Source organism: Mycetomoellerius zeteki, unplaced genomic scaffold (assembly GCF_001594055.1).
Source record: "Mycetomoellerius zeteki isolate Tzet28-1 unplaced genomic scaffold, Tzet1.0 scaffold102, whole genome shotgun sequence".
Lineage (NCBI taxonomy): Eukaryota > Metazoa > Arthropoda > Insecta > Hymenoptera > Formicidae > Mycetomoellerius > Mycetomoellerius zeteki.
Window position 1 is genome coordinate 1,471,551 of NW_017255933.1, and position 18,007 is coordinate 1,489,557.

The following is an 18,007-nucleotide window of genomic DNA, read 5'->3' on the forward strand; positions in this document are numbered from 1 at the left end:
CCTTCACCTCGCTCTTTCTACTCCGCGACGTTGAAAGATACTGCGATGCATAATTTGCGGTCATTGTGTAATTTTATTGTAGCAAGATTATTCTTCATATATTATATTATTCAATATTTGAAACAGTTTTTGAAAAAAGGATTAAATAATTAAATAAAATAATAATAAAATAAAAGTTAGTTATAAGTTATAAAAATTATATATCTGCGATTTGTTTTTGAAGAAATAAAATTAGAATAGTAAAATTGAAACGGATTTAGAAAAATTACAATTTTTTCCCTATCTCACAATTGCGTTAAATTATTAATGTATAAAAATCAAAAGCATGAATTGAACTTTTCTTCAAACGGAAGTTTTCTCGTGTGCCCCTTTTTCAATCTTCACTTCAATTTTTGCTCATAAGCAAAATAAAAAGGGATGAACGAGATTAAAGACATCGTACATCAGTATGCGATTTTCGAAATTGATTTCGCTTTGCCGAATCTATTAAGCTTTAATGTGATAGTACCTTCTATAATATAGATGCATTAACGCTCAGTTCGTACATATCACGCTCGCATCACATCATGCACAATCTATACACGTCCATGTTTTGTATATAGCAAATTGATGTTGATGAAAATGAATTACCATTGAACCGTCGGAGAAGCGTTTTGAAAGAGCTCGATTATTTTGTATGTTATAGAGATATTAATATCACGTTCTCTCGCAATTCACATTGAATATTGTTGCACGCAACTTAATTAAAACCATCAATTTCTATTGATCACGACAGTGACTGCGCTACGAGCATTATGATGCGGAAGCGAATATCTTTTATTTGAATCTGGTTTGGCTGCAGTATTAACGGTACAGAAATGTGTGACGACGATATTCGGGCGATTATTCGCCATTGAATAACAGGGATACTGCCAGAAACCACCATACCGGTGACGATTTGCGGTATTCCAGAGTAATTGAATCCGTCGCGTAAATTTGACTCGACATTTATCTCGCGACATTTCTCACGGACATGCGATTTATCGGGTGCGAACGGGTACGATGGCGAGCTTTCAAAGATTCATGCCGTTCAATAAATCGCTTGTCACGGAGAAATGTCGCGCAACAAATGTCAAGAGTGAATCGACATCGAGGAATGCGCTTGCTCTACAGAGACGTTAGGTACTCGACCGAACAGCAAATTGCCATATTAGAATGGAAAACCTAGATTAATTTGCATTTAATTCAAAGGATATATGCTTGGCTGAAGAGTTCTTTTAATTGAAATAATAAATTAAAAAGAAATTTCACAAACGTGTACATATGTGTGATTGATTAATGATACAGATATAGATCATCTGAAATTTTAATGCTTATTCGTCAGTGTATATTTTGAACGATCGATCATCCCAGTGGATCGTTTCAGGATTTTATCTCGCGACGAGATGGTTGCCTTTGCACGCAATCTTTCTACAAATGTGCATTGCTCGCGTCATATTTCGCGGGGCGGACGCACTCGTCATGGAAAAATCGCTGCTCCCCCTTTCGTCTTTCTTCCTCGTATCTTGCTTTCGACATAAGATCGTCGATGAATACCGCGCGCAAAACAAAATCGACACCCCGATACCGGTATTCGCGGTCGGGAAATCAAGATATGCAGGTTCCTACGAACACGGTTAGGAGGGGATTGACTTCTCTCTTTTCCTCTCTGTTTCTCTCTCTTTCTTTCTTTCTTCTTTCTCTCTCTTTCTCACTCTCTTTCTTTTTCTCTTTCTCTCTCATTCTTACATACACACGAACACACACATACATTTCCTCTTTCTCTCTCTCTCTCTCTCGTTCTTTCACTCACACTCCTTTTCTTTTTCTCTCTTCATCTTGCTTTCTATCTCTTCCTCTCCGCGACGTACGAGCATCTCAATGGCACGATCTCGCCCTTCGTTGGAAACGACGCATTCGACGGTGCCATTCGTCGCGCCACTCGATGACGATCGACCTCTGTGTCACCGTGAGTCCACCTTGACCACCGCCGTCACTCTCTTGGCCAAGGATCAAGTACGATCTGTGAATATAACAAAATTGTGTGAGTATAGTCTCGATCGTTGTCCAGCTGTTACCGGCTATCACAATTTCTGACAGGCAGTTCATGGTCGTTACAATCTGTTTACATATTGTCAGAGCTGTCCCATTAGAAACCTTGATCGTTTGATTGAGCTCTAAATGAAGACAAATAGAAAATTAAATGGCTATGAGATATAAAGAACACAAAAAATTAGGAGCTTCATGTAGTTATTAATGTCTTTTGAATGTGCATTGTCCAAACAATAACGAGATTAATTAATAATAATAGTAATAAAATAATAATACTTGCGATTTAAAAGAAGCAGATTTAGATTTACAAGATTTTTTACTTTTTTAAAGATAGGCAATTTGAAGTTATTAAATTTTTAATGATATAAGCATTCATACAAAAATGAAAGAGAGAGTTTCAATTCAACATCCAATGCTTTGATGAAGCGATAATACTTACTTATTAGGCTTGATTTTGGGGCATCTGCAAGCCAGATCAGCTGAGTGAACGTAAAGGGACACGTCGCCACGTCGAAGCCTTGAATTAGGATTTTTCTTGTAGATGAAGTCGACGTTTAGAGTGAATCGGATCCAGGATGTGCCTGATACGCTTGTGCCGGTCTGCGAGCTGTCGCTTTTCTTGTGTCTGTCCGTTATTCTGCCCAGAATAGCTGCGTTGAAAAAGAACATATTGAGCATTACATTTCAAGCATACACATAGTAATATTACCAAGTTATAATATATAATTGAGGTAGAATATCTGGAGCAAGGATATATATATAATCGAAAATTCCATTATGAAAAGAACATATTGAAGCTCTTATTGTATTTTATAGAATATTTCATAGTATTTTATGGAGACAATGATGATTTCGTTCGACAATAGCCGAAGTTACTTCTTTTTTCTCCGAGTATTCTACAAGATGAAATAAAAGATTTCAGTACATCATTTTTAGAATAAAATTTTATTAGAAAGTTTTATAAAATAAAACTTTAAGTAAACGTAACTTCATAATTCTAAATAATTTCATAAAACTTAAAAAAAAATGTAATTAAAGAATTGAGACGTTTTACATTGTAATTAAAATGTATTGGACGTAATAGTGTTTAACATGGACCTATGTGTTCCTTTCGTTCAAAGGATGTCTAGGTCCTTTCAACCCAGGTCGAGACTATAGAATTGAATGGGAGGCGGCCGGCGGCTGGGCACAACTCTTTTCTTTTCTTTCTCTCCCGTTACGACTTACCATCGATCCTGTCGTCCTCAGGACAGGGATACTATTAGCCTTTCGCCAAGGACTAGGGTCATGCCCCTGCGAAACGATTTAGCGTTGAGTTGCATTCGATCGAACCATTCATTACTCGACGTCGGCGTTACGAGTTTATACGCCATCGTGCTTGACCCCGGAGTTTGCTATTCGAATCACGGAGCCGCGTTATTCTTGACATCGTAGTCTGGAGATTTTACATCTCTCGTGAGGGAGAATAACAGAATATATTTTTGAAATGGAAATGTATATTTTCTTTGATAGCTTCGTAGCAATTTCGCGAATTCTAAAACTGACTTTGTTGAGTTATTACAGTCTTAATACCCTAAATTGATCTCTTGTTGAGAAAACACAGTTAATAGACGAAAAGAATGTGAAATGCAAAATTACTGAACATTTACATGAAAAACTATATATATGTGCAATTTTGTTTTTATTCTACAATCAATTTCTATTGTTATTCTAAAAATGTTTATTTCTATTAAGAAAAAAGTTTCCAATGGATAAAACTCAAAGTAAAAAAAACATTTTATATATGATATTTGTGTGTGTGTGTGTAAATAAAAATAATTTTTTACTTTATTAATATTTTTATGAAATATTTCTATTCTTCATTTTTTCTATTCTTTCATTTTTATCAAGTCAAGTTTTTCTTGTATTGCGATTTTATTTTTGATACGTTATAATGTCAAAATCATTGTAGAAGCTTCCTATGACATCTCTTTGCGTATTTCTCGCTCTGAGCGAAAAACATGCGGAGGCACGTGCACGAGGCGTCGCTTTCCGATCGGTTTCGCTTTCGCGACACGACCATAGGATGCACGGTCGTTTTGGCCGCTATTCTAAGTCGGAGACAGCTAAGTGCAGACCTGTTGAAGATTTATCTGCGCTGAATCAAACGAGCGGACAGGAAAGGAAACAGGGAACAGCGAAGCCGCTCTGCTTGGCCAAACCCGCACCGGACCACGGCTCAAAGGCATACCATTCTATTATTGAAAGCCCCGGCACCGTTAAAATGCAAGTCTTTCATTTTTGAACGAGTTGTTATATAGATACCACCGCGAGAAGAGAGCGCAATTGCGACCGTACGCAAACAACCCTATCCTTTCTTTCTCGTTCTCTTCAATGACGGGTTAAGCCAACTCCGAGCCCCAAGTATCATCAATCGGTGTGAAATTTTGAATTTTTTATAAAGAAATAACGAAATTTACGATATTAATTTTTCATATTTATTATAAAGAACAGCAGATGCAGAATATGACAATTAGTGCAATTATAGCAAAAAGTGGAATTTAGAAAATAGGAAAGATTCTTTTTAAAAGTGATATTTTAAAAAACTATTTTCTATTTAATATTATAAATATCCATTTTGATTTCGTTCAATATAATTTTTCTTAAACTTCTTTTGTTAATCTTTTTATGTAAATGCAGGGCTTTCTAAAGCGAAATCCGTTACTGCCTCTTCTCTTACTGTCTCCCTGTTTCTCTCCCTTCGTATCCCTCTCCCTGTGCGTACATTTATGTTCGACTTTTTCGAGGACTTTCGAGAGAACGGCACTCTGGCATAAATCGTTGTTTTACATGCGTCCTCCACACATTATTGGGGCGCGGGCGCACATCTATTCCCGATAAAAGCCGAAACAATTCCGGTGGCTTTGTGTCGTGCAATGTTTTTCCACATCAGCCAGCCAAGAATTGACGATTGTTTACATCACTACGTTTATTGTCGTTTTCGAGCGCTGTCATTTAACTTGTCAGTGTGATATTGGATTAGAAGTCTTGTATCTATTACTTGTCTATTGCGAAAATAACGGGGTCATATTGGATATAACACTAATTCTTCATTTTTATACACTTTAAAACTTCTGAAAATGTTTGATCCTTTAATGAGAATTGAATATTTTTCTCTATATCTTCTAGTGCTTAAAACGTTTATCAAAATGTTTATTCTTAATGATCAAGAAATTACAAGAAAATTTTATCTTAAGAAATTCATCATAACATAAAGATGTTGCGTGATAGTTTTAAATATGAGTGTAGATAGATTTTAAAGTGATATATCTTTACTTTAGAATGGGTCATTTTATTTTTAGAAATGTAATAGTTGATATATACAGGGTGGCCCATGTAAAGTGTTACAAGCTATTATCTCTAAAAGTGTGTGTCAAATGACTAATATGTTCAGACAAAAGTTTTATAACTTTGAGGAGGTGCATAAGATGGTACCATTTGTTTGACCTTGGGTAGCGTTGTCAAAGTGAGAGCAAGGCCATTTTGAATTTTTTAAATGGAACCCCCATTTTTTATTACATATTCTTGTAGTTTATCTTGAGAGCTTTCCAAAATATTATAATTAAGTTAATTTTCATTAAGTACTTTTCGAGTTATGAGGCTTGAAAGTTACAATAATGCCGGCATTAGCATTACACAAGGTGTCCGACCGACGACTAAAACCTCTTGAATGTTATTCAGGATCATATCCTGGATAACATTTGTTAAGATCAAGGCCATTAGAGGTTGTACCTCTTATTTTCATTTTTACGTAAAAATGAATTTTTAGTGCAAAAATTAAAAAAAGAGGAATAATCTCCAATGATCTTGATCTTAACAAATGTTATCCAGGACATGATCCTGAACAACATTCAAGAGGTTTTAACCGTCGGTCTGACAACTTGCGTAATGCTAATGCCGACTGTACTGTAACTTTCGAGCCTTATAACTCGAAAAAAACTTAATGAAAAAATATTTTATTATAGTGTTTTGAAAAGCTCTCGAGGTAAGCTACAAGAAAATGTAATAAAAAATGGGAGGTTCCATTTTAAAAAATTCAAAGTAGCCTTGCTCTCACTTTGTCAACGCTATCCAAGGTCAAACAAATGGTACCATCTTATGCTCTCCTCAAAGTCATAAAACTTTTGTCTGAACATATTAGTCATTTGACACACACTTTCAGAGATAATAGCTTGTAACACTTTACATGGGCCTCTGTACATACATATAAGAACAACTTAATTATAGAATCTCGTGAAAGCGGGAAGCGGGACGTTTGTCGCGTTGTTTGGGTTTCTACAGTTTGGGTTTCATTATATCAGAGGGATGAGTGCAATTACCTACACAGTTCTTTGTCCACAGCGTTGTTTGATTCGGGAACACTTACCGTAGTCTCTTTTGCAGTACTTGTTGAGATTTAGCCTCTTCGTGCTGGCGCGACACTTTCCGCACTGATCTGCAACAAAACAAAGTGAAAAACAAATTACGCGACTTTCAGTGGCTTAATCAATTTATGTTTGCGCGGATTAATTCCCATGGGCGTAGCGTTGGCGAACGAAGAAACACATTGTTTAAATTGCACGCAGAATAGAATTCGGTCAGGTCGAGCAATTGTCGGAATTGATCCTTGTGCAGAGGTTATCAAAATGGTAAATCGACTATTATTACAGTAATCATAGTATGCCTGACATGATTAACCACATTAACGTCTCATATAACAAAACCACATTAAGCTCTCTCACATAATTGTGCTATTTATTTATGATTAATACCGTTATTATTATGATTTAATATACGAATCAAATTACATTGAAACGATGTGTCTGCATTATGAAAGTCATCTCTTTATTTAAATTATAAAAAAATAACTATTGTTTCACATCTCTCTTGAGATAATTAATCTTGCACTCCTCGGGAATGTAAATAAAGCAAGACCATAGAATATTTTGAAAAGATCGATTAATTGGATTTCCTTACCAATCGCAGTTTGTAATGATTTAAATTAGAAATACATATTTTGCTTTTAGAGCTATTGCGATTTTATACTTCAATAAAATTTTATATTTCAATAAAATTATATCTTTGACTTATTTTTAAGTAAATTTTATTTTAAAAATTGTAAATTAAATAATAGTTAATATTAATTAAAGTTATAGGTATTTAATGTTGAAAATTGCAAGTTCAAACATAAAATTTTTCTTCGGTATTTTCAATAAATTACTTTCATATAAAAAAATTCACAAAAGATACTTCGCTATATTTGGATAATATAATCTGTTCAATATGTATAATAGTCTATACATAGGCACGTAGATCTGGTGTTAGTCGAGACGACAAACGAGTATCGTGACGTCACAGACGGAGAGCCTTCGACCTCATGTCGCGTACACATTGTAGGCACTTGGATTACTTCAGCTCGTCTCGTCTCGCACTTGACACGACCCATTATCATCCACCAGCGAATCCATCCATCTATTATCTAGCCGCGACTATCCATCCATTATATCTCATACGGTCAACGCGTCTCGCAGCCGTTCACTTAATTCCCCGGACAATATGTTATAGTCCCAACTGGAGGCCAAGAGAGGTGAAAGTCGGTAATGTGATTAGGATGAGACAAACTTTAGAACACTTGTTTTAGAAGTTAAAGGAAGTAAGCCTTAGATTATCTTTTAGAAAAAATGGAATGACTTGAAAGAAATTCAAAAAGTAGATGATATCAAGAAATAACGAAAAATAAGAATTTTTACGTATTTCATGAATTATAAATATATCCAGTATACGATGAATATATTACATATTTATCACATTGTTTCAATTATTGTTCATACACCAAGAAAAAAAAATTTGTTTAACGAATTAAACACATTTAGTTGTTTGCAGATTTTGTTAATCCGACAAATTTAATTTAATCGAATTTAACCGTATATAGTCTACTTAACAAACTTCACTGTTAAGCAGACTACGGTTAAATTCAATTAAATAAAATTTGTTGAATCAATCAAATCTGCAAACAACTAAATCTGTTTAGTTGAACAAATTTTCTTGCTCAGCGTAATATATATGTACGTAATATATATGTAAGTCTTCTACACAGATATTATTTCTTCTTCTTACGTTAGGCCTCTGACCTGTGGTACACCTCTTTCATATTCTTGTGGTGCACACACTGATTATTCAATTGTCACGAGCATATGGGACCTTATACGGTTTTAATGCCGGTTCCGAACGGCGGATTTTTCGAGAGGTGTTTCTGTAGGCAAGGGTACTCTCGGGAGATTGTCGGTCTTTTCTGAGAGGAGATACGAGCGTAAATATTTTGGTTCCTACTGAGATCGAACTCTGGCATGATAGACCAGTGTGCTGTGTGCCGTGCCACGCTCGCGTTCAGATATTATTTGAACGAATTAAACGTTACAATACAGTTATATTCAGTTTGGGGGTTTAAAATTTAAATGAAACAAGATGTGGGATAAAGTTAATTTCGATTGTATTTCTTAAGAGAAGATAAAGTACACTTAAGTGAATTTTGTAAACCCGGACGTGTATTTGGACAGACATCAGAAAAGGAGGATGTGTCTAGAACGTACCATAACTTTGAGTTTGATTTGTTTGGCTATCGATTTTACTTCATGTTCTCTTTAAATTACGGCAGGGGTCCGATCAGTTCTGAGTGTAGGTAGGCAGATGCAAATCGACGTTAAATGCCAGCCGCATGGGGCTAACTGGTGAATTAGCGTGAGTTGCCCACCTGGTGCTGTGTATGGATTCGCGATACCACGCTGATGTTCATTCGTTCGTACGTACGTCGGGACGTTCGTCGGATCACACATGTGTCGGGGATTGAAAAGGCGTGATTGATCGGCCGGCCGGGCGATCGAGAATTGCCCGCGAGATCGTCCGACTGTTGCGTTGATTTATCGGCAACGACGTGCTTGGATTTCATAACGCGACGGAGATGATAGTCGACGAAGAAGTTTTCTTGTATTGGAACTAAATCTGTTGCGCATGTCCCACATGAGTCATAAACATAAGTGACATTCTTGACGACATTTACAAATTAATAATACAAATATTAATTAAAAATAAAATCATATTCGTTATTATTACGGAGTCGCTTGGGTGGCTTTTAACAGCGAGATCTTTAAGTCAAATCGATAACTGCCGAAAAGATTGTCGTATATATAGAAAAATATCATTCACCTGCTAAAAAAAAACGATTACACAGATTATTATTTTTTTCTTTTAAATAACAGTTATGTTTAACAAAAAATATTTTCTTGATAAAAATCTCACAATTTACTTATTACAAATTTTAGAAAAAACTTATTATCATGTACTTAAAACAAAGAATTTATTCTCTTTTGAAGTATATTATAAAATTTTACCGCGAAAAAGTAATTTCATGTAATAAATTGTTTTAATTTAATAATTTTGATTGAAGTATATTAAACTTATTAGGATTCAGAATTTATTTTAAATAAATTTGATGCTTGTAATGAACTAATGATAGATTTGCAGGTATATGAACTTTTGAAATACTTGAAATATAAGTAATTAATTGAATGCAGATTATATTTTTCTGTGTGTAGGATTTAAATAAATAAATACATATTCGTAATATTTAAAACGGTTATATCAATTAATCTGTTGCTTAGCAAAAGTTATTAAATTATGATTTTGTATCTAGGTAAACTTTTCTGTAACAGTTTTCCCAGTGTTTGCACCGGCATACATTAAGTGCGACCGATGGAATTCGCTATTATATTTGTTTACACATTGCGAAGCATCGGTTCGTAGGAATAAACAACATCGAGCAGGAAATTGGCGCGAGAAAAATATACGGTCAGACGAAATATTTAAAGTCACCGAATAGACAGCAAAAATATATTTGTTTTCCGATACGGTGAGAGCAACTGATTCTTTCACATGCATGGTATTCTACGACTTCGAACGTCGCGCATCCGGTCCGCGAAAATGGACGATGTACGACAAAAAAATAAAGTAAAAACGTGCTACGAGAGCAAAACATTCTTTTTAGACGGGATAACATACGTGCGAGTGCCGACATACATTGTTACGCGGTATCTTGTATTCCGCTCGCATTTGGAGTACGGCATCAGTGAACGACCGCTGCATCTTTTCTTATTTCTAGCGTAAAAGCGTTTAAATCAATAATCTCTTCGTTTAATGTTCTTTATCCGCATTACGAATATAGAATAATTCTTTCTTGACGCAAAGCTGATATATTTGAAACATTAAATCTTATACTACATGTACGTAAAGGAGTAATTTTTTATCTCGAGAGAGATATTCAGTTATTTAATAAGATTTCTCAGCTGGTTATTTACTGAACGAGACAACTCCCATACATCTATACTCTTTCTCGTTCGCGTGACGTTTATCGAAGTATATCGCGAAGTGGCTGCGAGAAGCACGCCTGATAAACGCGAGAGCATGAGAGAGACACTTTGCTTTCACGGACGAGTTGAGAGAGATGAGAGCTTTGAGATCTTTGACCCTGGGAGTGTCAAACTTTTTGCTGGCCTATTATCATAGACTCCTGTAATATACGCCGAATAGCTAAGCTGGTGAGATATGAGTGAGGAAACATCACTACATGCAATACAAGAAGCGGAGGCTTTATGAATTATAAGATATCCGCATGCCCTCTGTATGTGAGATTTTCCTCGTCATATATTTTGAACGTCTGAATTTCTTTTTGTATCGCTAACCTGATTTAATGAGCTTCGATCTCTTTTAATGAAACAAAGATCGAATCGAGGATAGAATTGAGTGGATTTTATAAACAAAATGCACTCCAACGTTTGAGAAGCAGAAGAGATCGTATGTTGGTATAATTTTATTTTATTCTAAAGTATTTTACGCGAATAATGAAACACTGCGTTATTTTACATTCAATTAAATTTACGGGTCGCAATTAAATTTATCCTCGTGTATTTTTTATTCAGTCTATCACTTTTTTATTTTGTCTATCTAGGAAGTGTGCTAAATGTTCGCAGGCTTCTCCTTATGAAATAAGATCTAGCGTTTGCATCTTTTCAAGTGTAGATTTACACTAATCGTGCGTGTTGCACACTACTTCGATCGCGTGCGAGAACGGTCAGTATCGATCCCGTAATCATGGTTAAACGCCTTCGAAGAAACTAATCTTTTTCTCATGACCGGTGCTCGTTATTTAATGCTCAGTGTGGTTAGAGAGGTTTAGCGGTTACGCACTGTCGAAGCCAACAAGATGTGTGCGCATGCTCTTCTTATTTATCTTGTTCTTACCGCGATAATTTTACCTCTGTCGATCCTGCCTTCCGGCTACTCGGTAACTTAATTCTAATTATTAGCAGCGATCTTCTCTCCTGTGAAAACTTAAACACATCCGCGTAGTATTCAAGTGTAAAGAAATGAAAAAAGATGATTAGCGAGTACGATTACACGAATGAGAAGGTGAAAACAAACGTACGTAAATTCAATTTGCTCTCTTGGCTGTCTATTTGAATTAGGATAACTAGATCTTTTTGAGATATTTAACATCGGAAAACGGAAATATAATTTCGATCAATTTGTTATTACATGTTAATATCTCATAGTGGTGAAAGGAATATGTAAAATTGCTGTAATATGTACAAACATACGTATAATATGTATATCAAGAATGTATATAGAAATTTCACGAGAGAAATAAACTCTTGGCTAAATTATGTTTTATTATTATGTATCTAATTGTAGGGTCGTTAATTATGAATCTGAATTATCTGAAAATTATCAAATATAATTTGTTTAAACAATTAACAAAAATTTTATTTAAACGAATACTAATATAGGCACTGTTGGAGTCTACGGAAAAAGCATATATAAGTATTGCATTCTTTTTTCATCCCTCATTCAAATAGTTTATCTACAGATTTAAGTTCCCTTTTTTTCTGTAAATGTTACTTCTTGCATAACGCAGTTAATACAATAGATAACTTCTATAAATTTTTTATCATCATAAACGAGAATCCGTAAATGAAATTATTCTACACGTCACATTTTTGAGGTACATACTTCAGCTGAAAAATAAAAAAAATGCCATTTTTGGCACTTTTAGGTTCAATTTTCTTAAAAACATGACGTGGTAGAACAATTTCATTTACTACAATTCAATTTCAGCGACAAAAAAATCACTTCGTTCTGTTCGTGGTTTAGAAAAAAAGTTTAAATTTGTCGAATAGTGTAATTAGCTCGTGTAATCAGATTCGCTTATAAATCAGAAACTATAAGATAATGCTTCGCTATCCTTGTAAAGAAAATTTGATTTTAATTGAGTCAAGAGGTATATTGCAGTTCCGAGTTTTCTTTGCATTCTTATTTTTTCTCTGTAGTTTTTATTTTAGTACACGGACATATACTTTCAACACAGCTTGCGGGATCGCGTGTACGCGCGCGGCACGACCGCTGATACGCGCCATTCATAAGCGTCCTTTAGACGAGTCGCCATTCATCCTAGCCCATTCATCGGCCGACCGTCCCCAAGCGCGGCGACGACGGCAGTCGGAAGTCGCGCGATTTAGAACGTTGATATTCGCGTGTGCGCGCGCGTGTAATCCGCTTAGATCCAATCGTTGAGTTATCGTTAATACGAAGCGTCCGATCGGGACTTCCTTTGTGTCTTGATTATTGTCAATTTGTAATCGCACGAGGCGCGAAAGCTTTTATTAACTGCAAAGAATGCTTCTTTGAGGTTTATTTAACGTAAAAACGGAGACATTGATTCGTTTGATTCGCTTCGGGGATTGATTCGCTTTTATTATTGTGTGATTTTAGGGCAAATTATTTAATGGCCATTATTTAATAGCCATTAACTTTTTTAATGGCTAAGTAAATCGATGAGATTATTTTTATAAATAGTTTCTGGTACGTTTTATTAAAACGAAAGAGATTCTATAATTTAAAAACATTTTGTATTATAATTTAAAAATACAGTTTTATGTAATTAATATTAATATTATTATTGACTATTATATATTAACTACTTTACGCGTTGTTGTTCTATAAAGAATTGTTATAAATTACACGCGCAAAGAAATATTTTTAAAAATAATAAAATAATAGGGCAATTTTTGTTTTATCTATTATTACACATTGTATCTATTATTACATTATTAGAGCTGCTGGTATGACCTAATTTAGCAATGAAAGTCTATCTCATGTTAATTTGAGAAGCTGACATCGGTATCCATTTAGACTGGGATAAATTTTGGAAGTTATTTTAACCTTGACTGTGAATATTTTTAGTCTATGAATATTCTCGGCGTATTAATCGCTGAAAACGGTTACGTAAAGTGATGTAGAATTTTATGACACTTGCTTTTAGTGAACTGACCTAATACTATTTTTGTTTTATGAGAGCCATATTGCTGTCAATGTGTATTAAACAACATAAAAAATTGAAGGAAGATAGATATTTGTTCAAATTCTTTAATATCAAAATGTAAATTATGTTAACTAAAGTTCGAGTACAAGTAATCATGTATTTCTAAAAGTTATACAGTAACACATACATGTTAAAATATATTTAATAAATATATTTAATAAATATCTATATTTATTATATACTAATAAATAGAAAGGAAATGAATGAATAAAAAAAGTTGCGAGAAAAATCAAGAGAGATTATTATTACTATTATTTGAATATTTTCAAAATAATAAAATTTACAAAGTGTAGCAATTGTGAAATACATAAAAACTTTGTTAAAATGTTATTAAAATAAAAAATACGATTTATTTTGGAAAAAATTATGCCTTAAAAACTTGTAGATTAAATTTTAAAATTTATTTTACAAAATAAAAATATGTCATAATTTTACTTTACTTTGCAAGGTACTAAAATATTATAATATAAAATTTCTATAAACATTACACTTTTACTATTACCTAAAAAATTTCTCTTTTTTCTAATTTTTCTGCAACCTCTTATATGTTGGACAAGATTTTTATTGTTATATCTGCGAAGATTGTAGACGATATTAAATTATTTTCTAAACTTTTATCTAAAAAAAAAACTAAATTTAATCTTGCTTGTTTCTTTGAAAATTCAAGAGGATGTCTTTTTCACCGACTTACAACGTCTATGGTGTGCGGATTCTTTCCAGGTGACGTTGTACCTAGTAGCGGACGTAGATTAATCTTTCGTAACGTGACTGTGTTTTCCTTGGCAGAAGGGCCACGCCGCGCGCAAGAACGCGCTCGAGGTTTAAAAATGAATTTCGCAAATTCTTGTCTTAGCCGCGATAATTTTAAAGCCAAGAAAAACATCGATACTGGCAAGACGTTATTGCTTTCTTTCTGTACAGCTTACATCTATAGAGGGATATAAAACTTTAATTTTTTTTAATTTATCTGTAATATGAACGAGGCACTTGATGCAACAATTAGTTGATCCTTTGTAAAGATTTGGTTGGAACAAAATGAAGATTGGAACAAAATGAAATTGAAAGTTACAATGATTTTTGTAAGTTAATAACATTTTTTAAATTTACTGCTGTATTAAAAATAATTTGAATTTGATCTCTTTCTTTTCCTCTTTCAATATATATATCGTATGAAATATAATAAAAAATTGTTTCGTTTGCAAAATCCTTCTTAGATACTTATGTGTTGGTTTACACACTTTCACGTTACTTTATATTAGATACATGTATACATAATACACCATTTATGTGCGCGACTGATCCTTCTGCATTTCACGCTCAATCTGGCCACATGTAGACGTCTGAAAGTATTTGCGGAGTGGGATGTATACCGATGTTCGTCGACTAAATCCAGAGTTCGCGAGGAAAGATTTCTTGGAAGCTACCGGAATAAGGAAAGAAAGCGGAGACTGGAAAAGAGATGCGGAACGAGATCCGCACGAAGATGCGCGAACCGGTATATTTATCTCCACGCCTGTCTCATTCAGGTATTCGCGGAATAATGAGATTATATTGCGGCAACCATTCTAAAATAAACTGCAAGTGCAAGCCACGGAAACTAGGACGTGTGTACAATACTCGTAAAATATTTTAATACTTTCATTCAGGTAGACACAGAAAAGAATAGCCATGAGAAGCCTTAGGATTAAACTGGGAAAAAGGGCACACAATATACTTATATATATGAGAACATATTTTATAATTTACTCAATCTTTTTGGCTCCTGCTGTATATTATTTTGTTTCTTCAAGAGAAAGCTCCAAGTTGACTAAATTTTTTTTCTTATTTTTAAGTCACACGTACTCTAAGCTCCTTTTCATGTTGAAGTTAGGACGTCTGTATATGTACTGCATGTACTATATGTGTATGTAGTCGACGGGAAATATAATACTTTTGAAAACCGTCCAGAATCTTCGGGCTTTTCTCATAAATCCGACAACGCCTTCCGCCCGCAGGAAGCAGAACAGGAGATTGCTTCGAAATCAATTTACTTTGACGTAATTCATCTCCGCGGTCTGTTTGAAAGGGTCAGAATCATCCCTTGTCTCGAAACTAAAAGTTGGCCGGCTATCTGCTATCACGCTTAATACATATATAATGTTTAATAAAATAAAAGTATATTAAAATTATCGATTTCGAGAAAAGCTCGAATTGGGACACATTTAAATGCAAGTTGGATTCTGAATTAACATGACGTTGAATATAAAATGGAAGATTCGAAATGATGAGCAAATTCTCTTTATTTATATACGTCAAATACGTTTGTCATTTCAATTTGTAATTAAAGATCATATTATAAGAATTAGTTTTCACTGCATCGAGATCGAGCGATTTGGATCGCGTGAATTGTGAAAATTGTGTAAAAATGGTATAAAACACACACAAATGGAGAAAATGTTCGCGATCAAAAACACAAGTGAAAAGGATAACGTCACGATTATATCGCACAACATCGAATTTTCTGCGAAATAGACGAGTTGCGCGAGAAATCAAATATTGTATTTTCCGGATACGTTGCTGCACCCTGGATCACGCTTGCATATATTGCGGCGCACGGCGCACGTAGCACCAGTCCTGTACCACCCTGGAAAATCCAATTTTCATGGGCCAAAATAAACCTCTATCGAATATCGTGGTCACGCGTGGAAATGTACGACGTGACTCGCCGTTTCGACATTTGTGGCGAAATTTCTAACGTACTATATTCCCGCGTCGACAGTCGCGGGTATTATTGCATAATTACGTGATCCTCATAGGTGTGGAAGCACGAGCGGCGTAACAATATAAATGCAGAATTTGCACTCCACATGCACTACTCCATTCTGGTATAATAAGACGATTGTAACGCGTGGCAAAGGTACTATAATATCCCGTAAAGTTTATATAGCAGAACACACTAGTATTTAGATAAGCTTATTAACAGTCGAGAAACTACCAGTCGAGAATCACTATGAATTAATGATCCTTATACAAATTTATGTTTGTCAATTAAGTTAATTCCGCTTTTTTTCACTTTCAAGAATGAGAAATGAATTTCATTTATCATGAATAATAATGTATTGTAAGACTGCAACAGAAATGCTTCAATCAACTTTTTTTTCTCGGCGAAGGAAGTTACGAAATCAATAAAAAAATTTTGGAAGAATTTCTCTCATATGTAATATCGAGTCAATATTATATATCTCTTCTCTCTCTCTCTCTCTCTCTCTCTCTCTCTCTCTCTCTCTCTTCCTGCACGCAGTTGATAAGCTACATCCAAAAACATAACTACAGATCTACTGAATTTGGTGAATACAACCACATCACGTTTGCACATGGTGCAATACGCGAGCGAGGTTACATAGCAATATACGTGAAAATGTCGACTCCCGCATGACGCCGAATTCCCATATAGTTGATATTATCTACACTATACGATCGAGAATCACGTGCGAACGTGAGTAGCAAAGAAATAGGAAAGGTAAAATGACGAATATAACATTTATTTTGGAATTTAATTATATTTTCCTACTTTTTGATTTATATTGCTAATTATGTAAAAAATTCTACAAGTCATAGACGTATTAATTTTTGAATGATACGATAATCTGGAATAGTATAAGTAAATTTATATTAAAATAAAAAGACTTATACTTTTTATATTAATAAATCGCGTAATAGAAAATAAAATTGAAGTGAGTAAACGCATTAAGACGTTATGATTCTATATATAAAACCAAGAAAGATCATTAATTCTGTACAGAAAAAACGATTGAAGTACATAAAAATTTAGCTACGTACAGATCTGAAAATAAATTTTGTTAGACCATCAAAATAATTGGAGAGGTGAAAGCGATAGTGATGTAAGTCACTTTTTTAAACCCATCGATTTAAAGGCATTCGTGACATTGGTGTAGTCTATTGAAGCAAATATGTTGAAAAAAATCTTTTGTTTCTAGAAATTATAAAAGTGACTTACATTATTACGACTTTTAACCCTTCAATTATATAGGACACTCAAATCAATAGGACGCTAATTACTTATAATTAAAATACTTAATATATCAAAATCTTTTGCTTATCATCTACACAAATATTTGGATGGTCTAATAAAATTATTTTTAAATTTGTACCTAGCTAAAGTTTCAGATATTTTAGCAAAATCGTTCTTTCCGTGTGTTTAATAAATCTAATAATTTAATTTTAAATTTGAGAATATTTCCTAATAATAGTAGTTCACTAATAATAATTAAACTTATATATATATACAGGGTGTTTCCAAATTAAATCGCAAAACTTCGGGAGCGTGTAGAGGAGTAAAAAACTAAGAAAAAAAGTCCTATAGACATATGCTCGTTTTTGCTCCGTTTCAGAGAAATCGAAAAAAAATGTTTACATTTCTTGCCATATCTAGCACCGACATATTTGATTACATTTTCCACTTTCTGTTATGAATTTGTCAGTCGCTCT

The 18,007-nt window shown here is 34.1% G+C and overlaps 1 protein-coding gene across 2 annotated transcripts in view; it reads right to left on the reverse strand.

The window, feature by feature from the left end:
• Nucleotides 1-1,815: 1,815 nt before the first annotated feature.
• Nucleotides 1,816-18,007, reverse strand: part of LOC108732038 (netrin-1) — a 214,536-nt gene continuing 198,344 nt past the window's right edge. The window contains exons 5-7 of one of the 2 annotated variants that reach the window (XM_018462644.1): nt 6,476-6,544; nt 2,510-2,720; nt 1,816-2,041 (exon numbers count right to left, since the gene is read on the reverse strand). In XM_018462644.1, coding sequence (XP_018318146.1) covers nt 1,897-2,041; nt 2,510-2,720; nt 6,476-6,544 — 425 coding nt within the window. In that variant the 3' untranslated portion in view covers nt 1,816-1,896. Of the gene's footprint in view, nt 2,042-2,505; nt 2,721-6,475; nt 6,545-18,007 lie in introns of those variants that run through there. The other variant, XM_018462652.1, reaches the window with a different exon arrangement.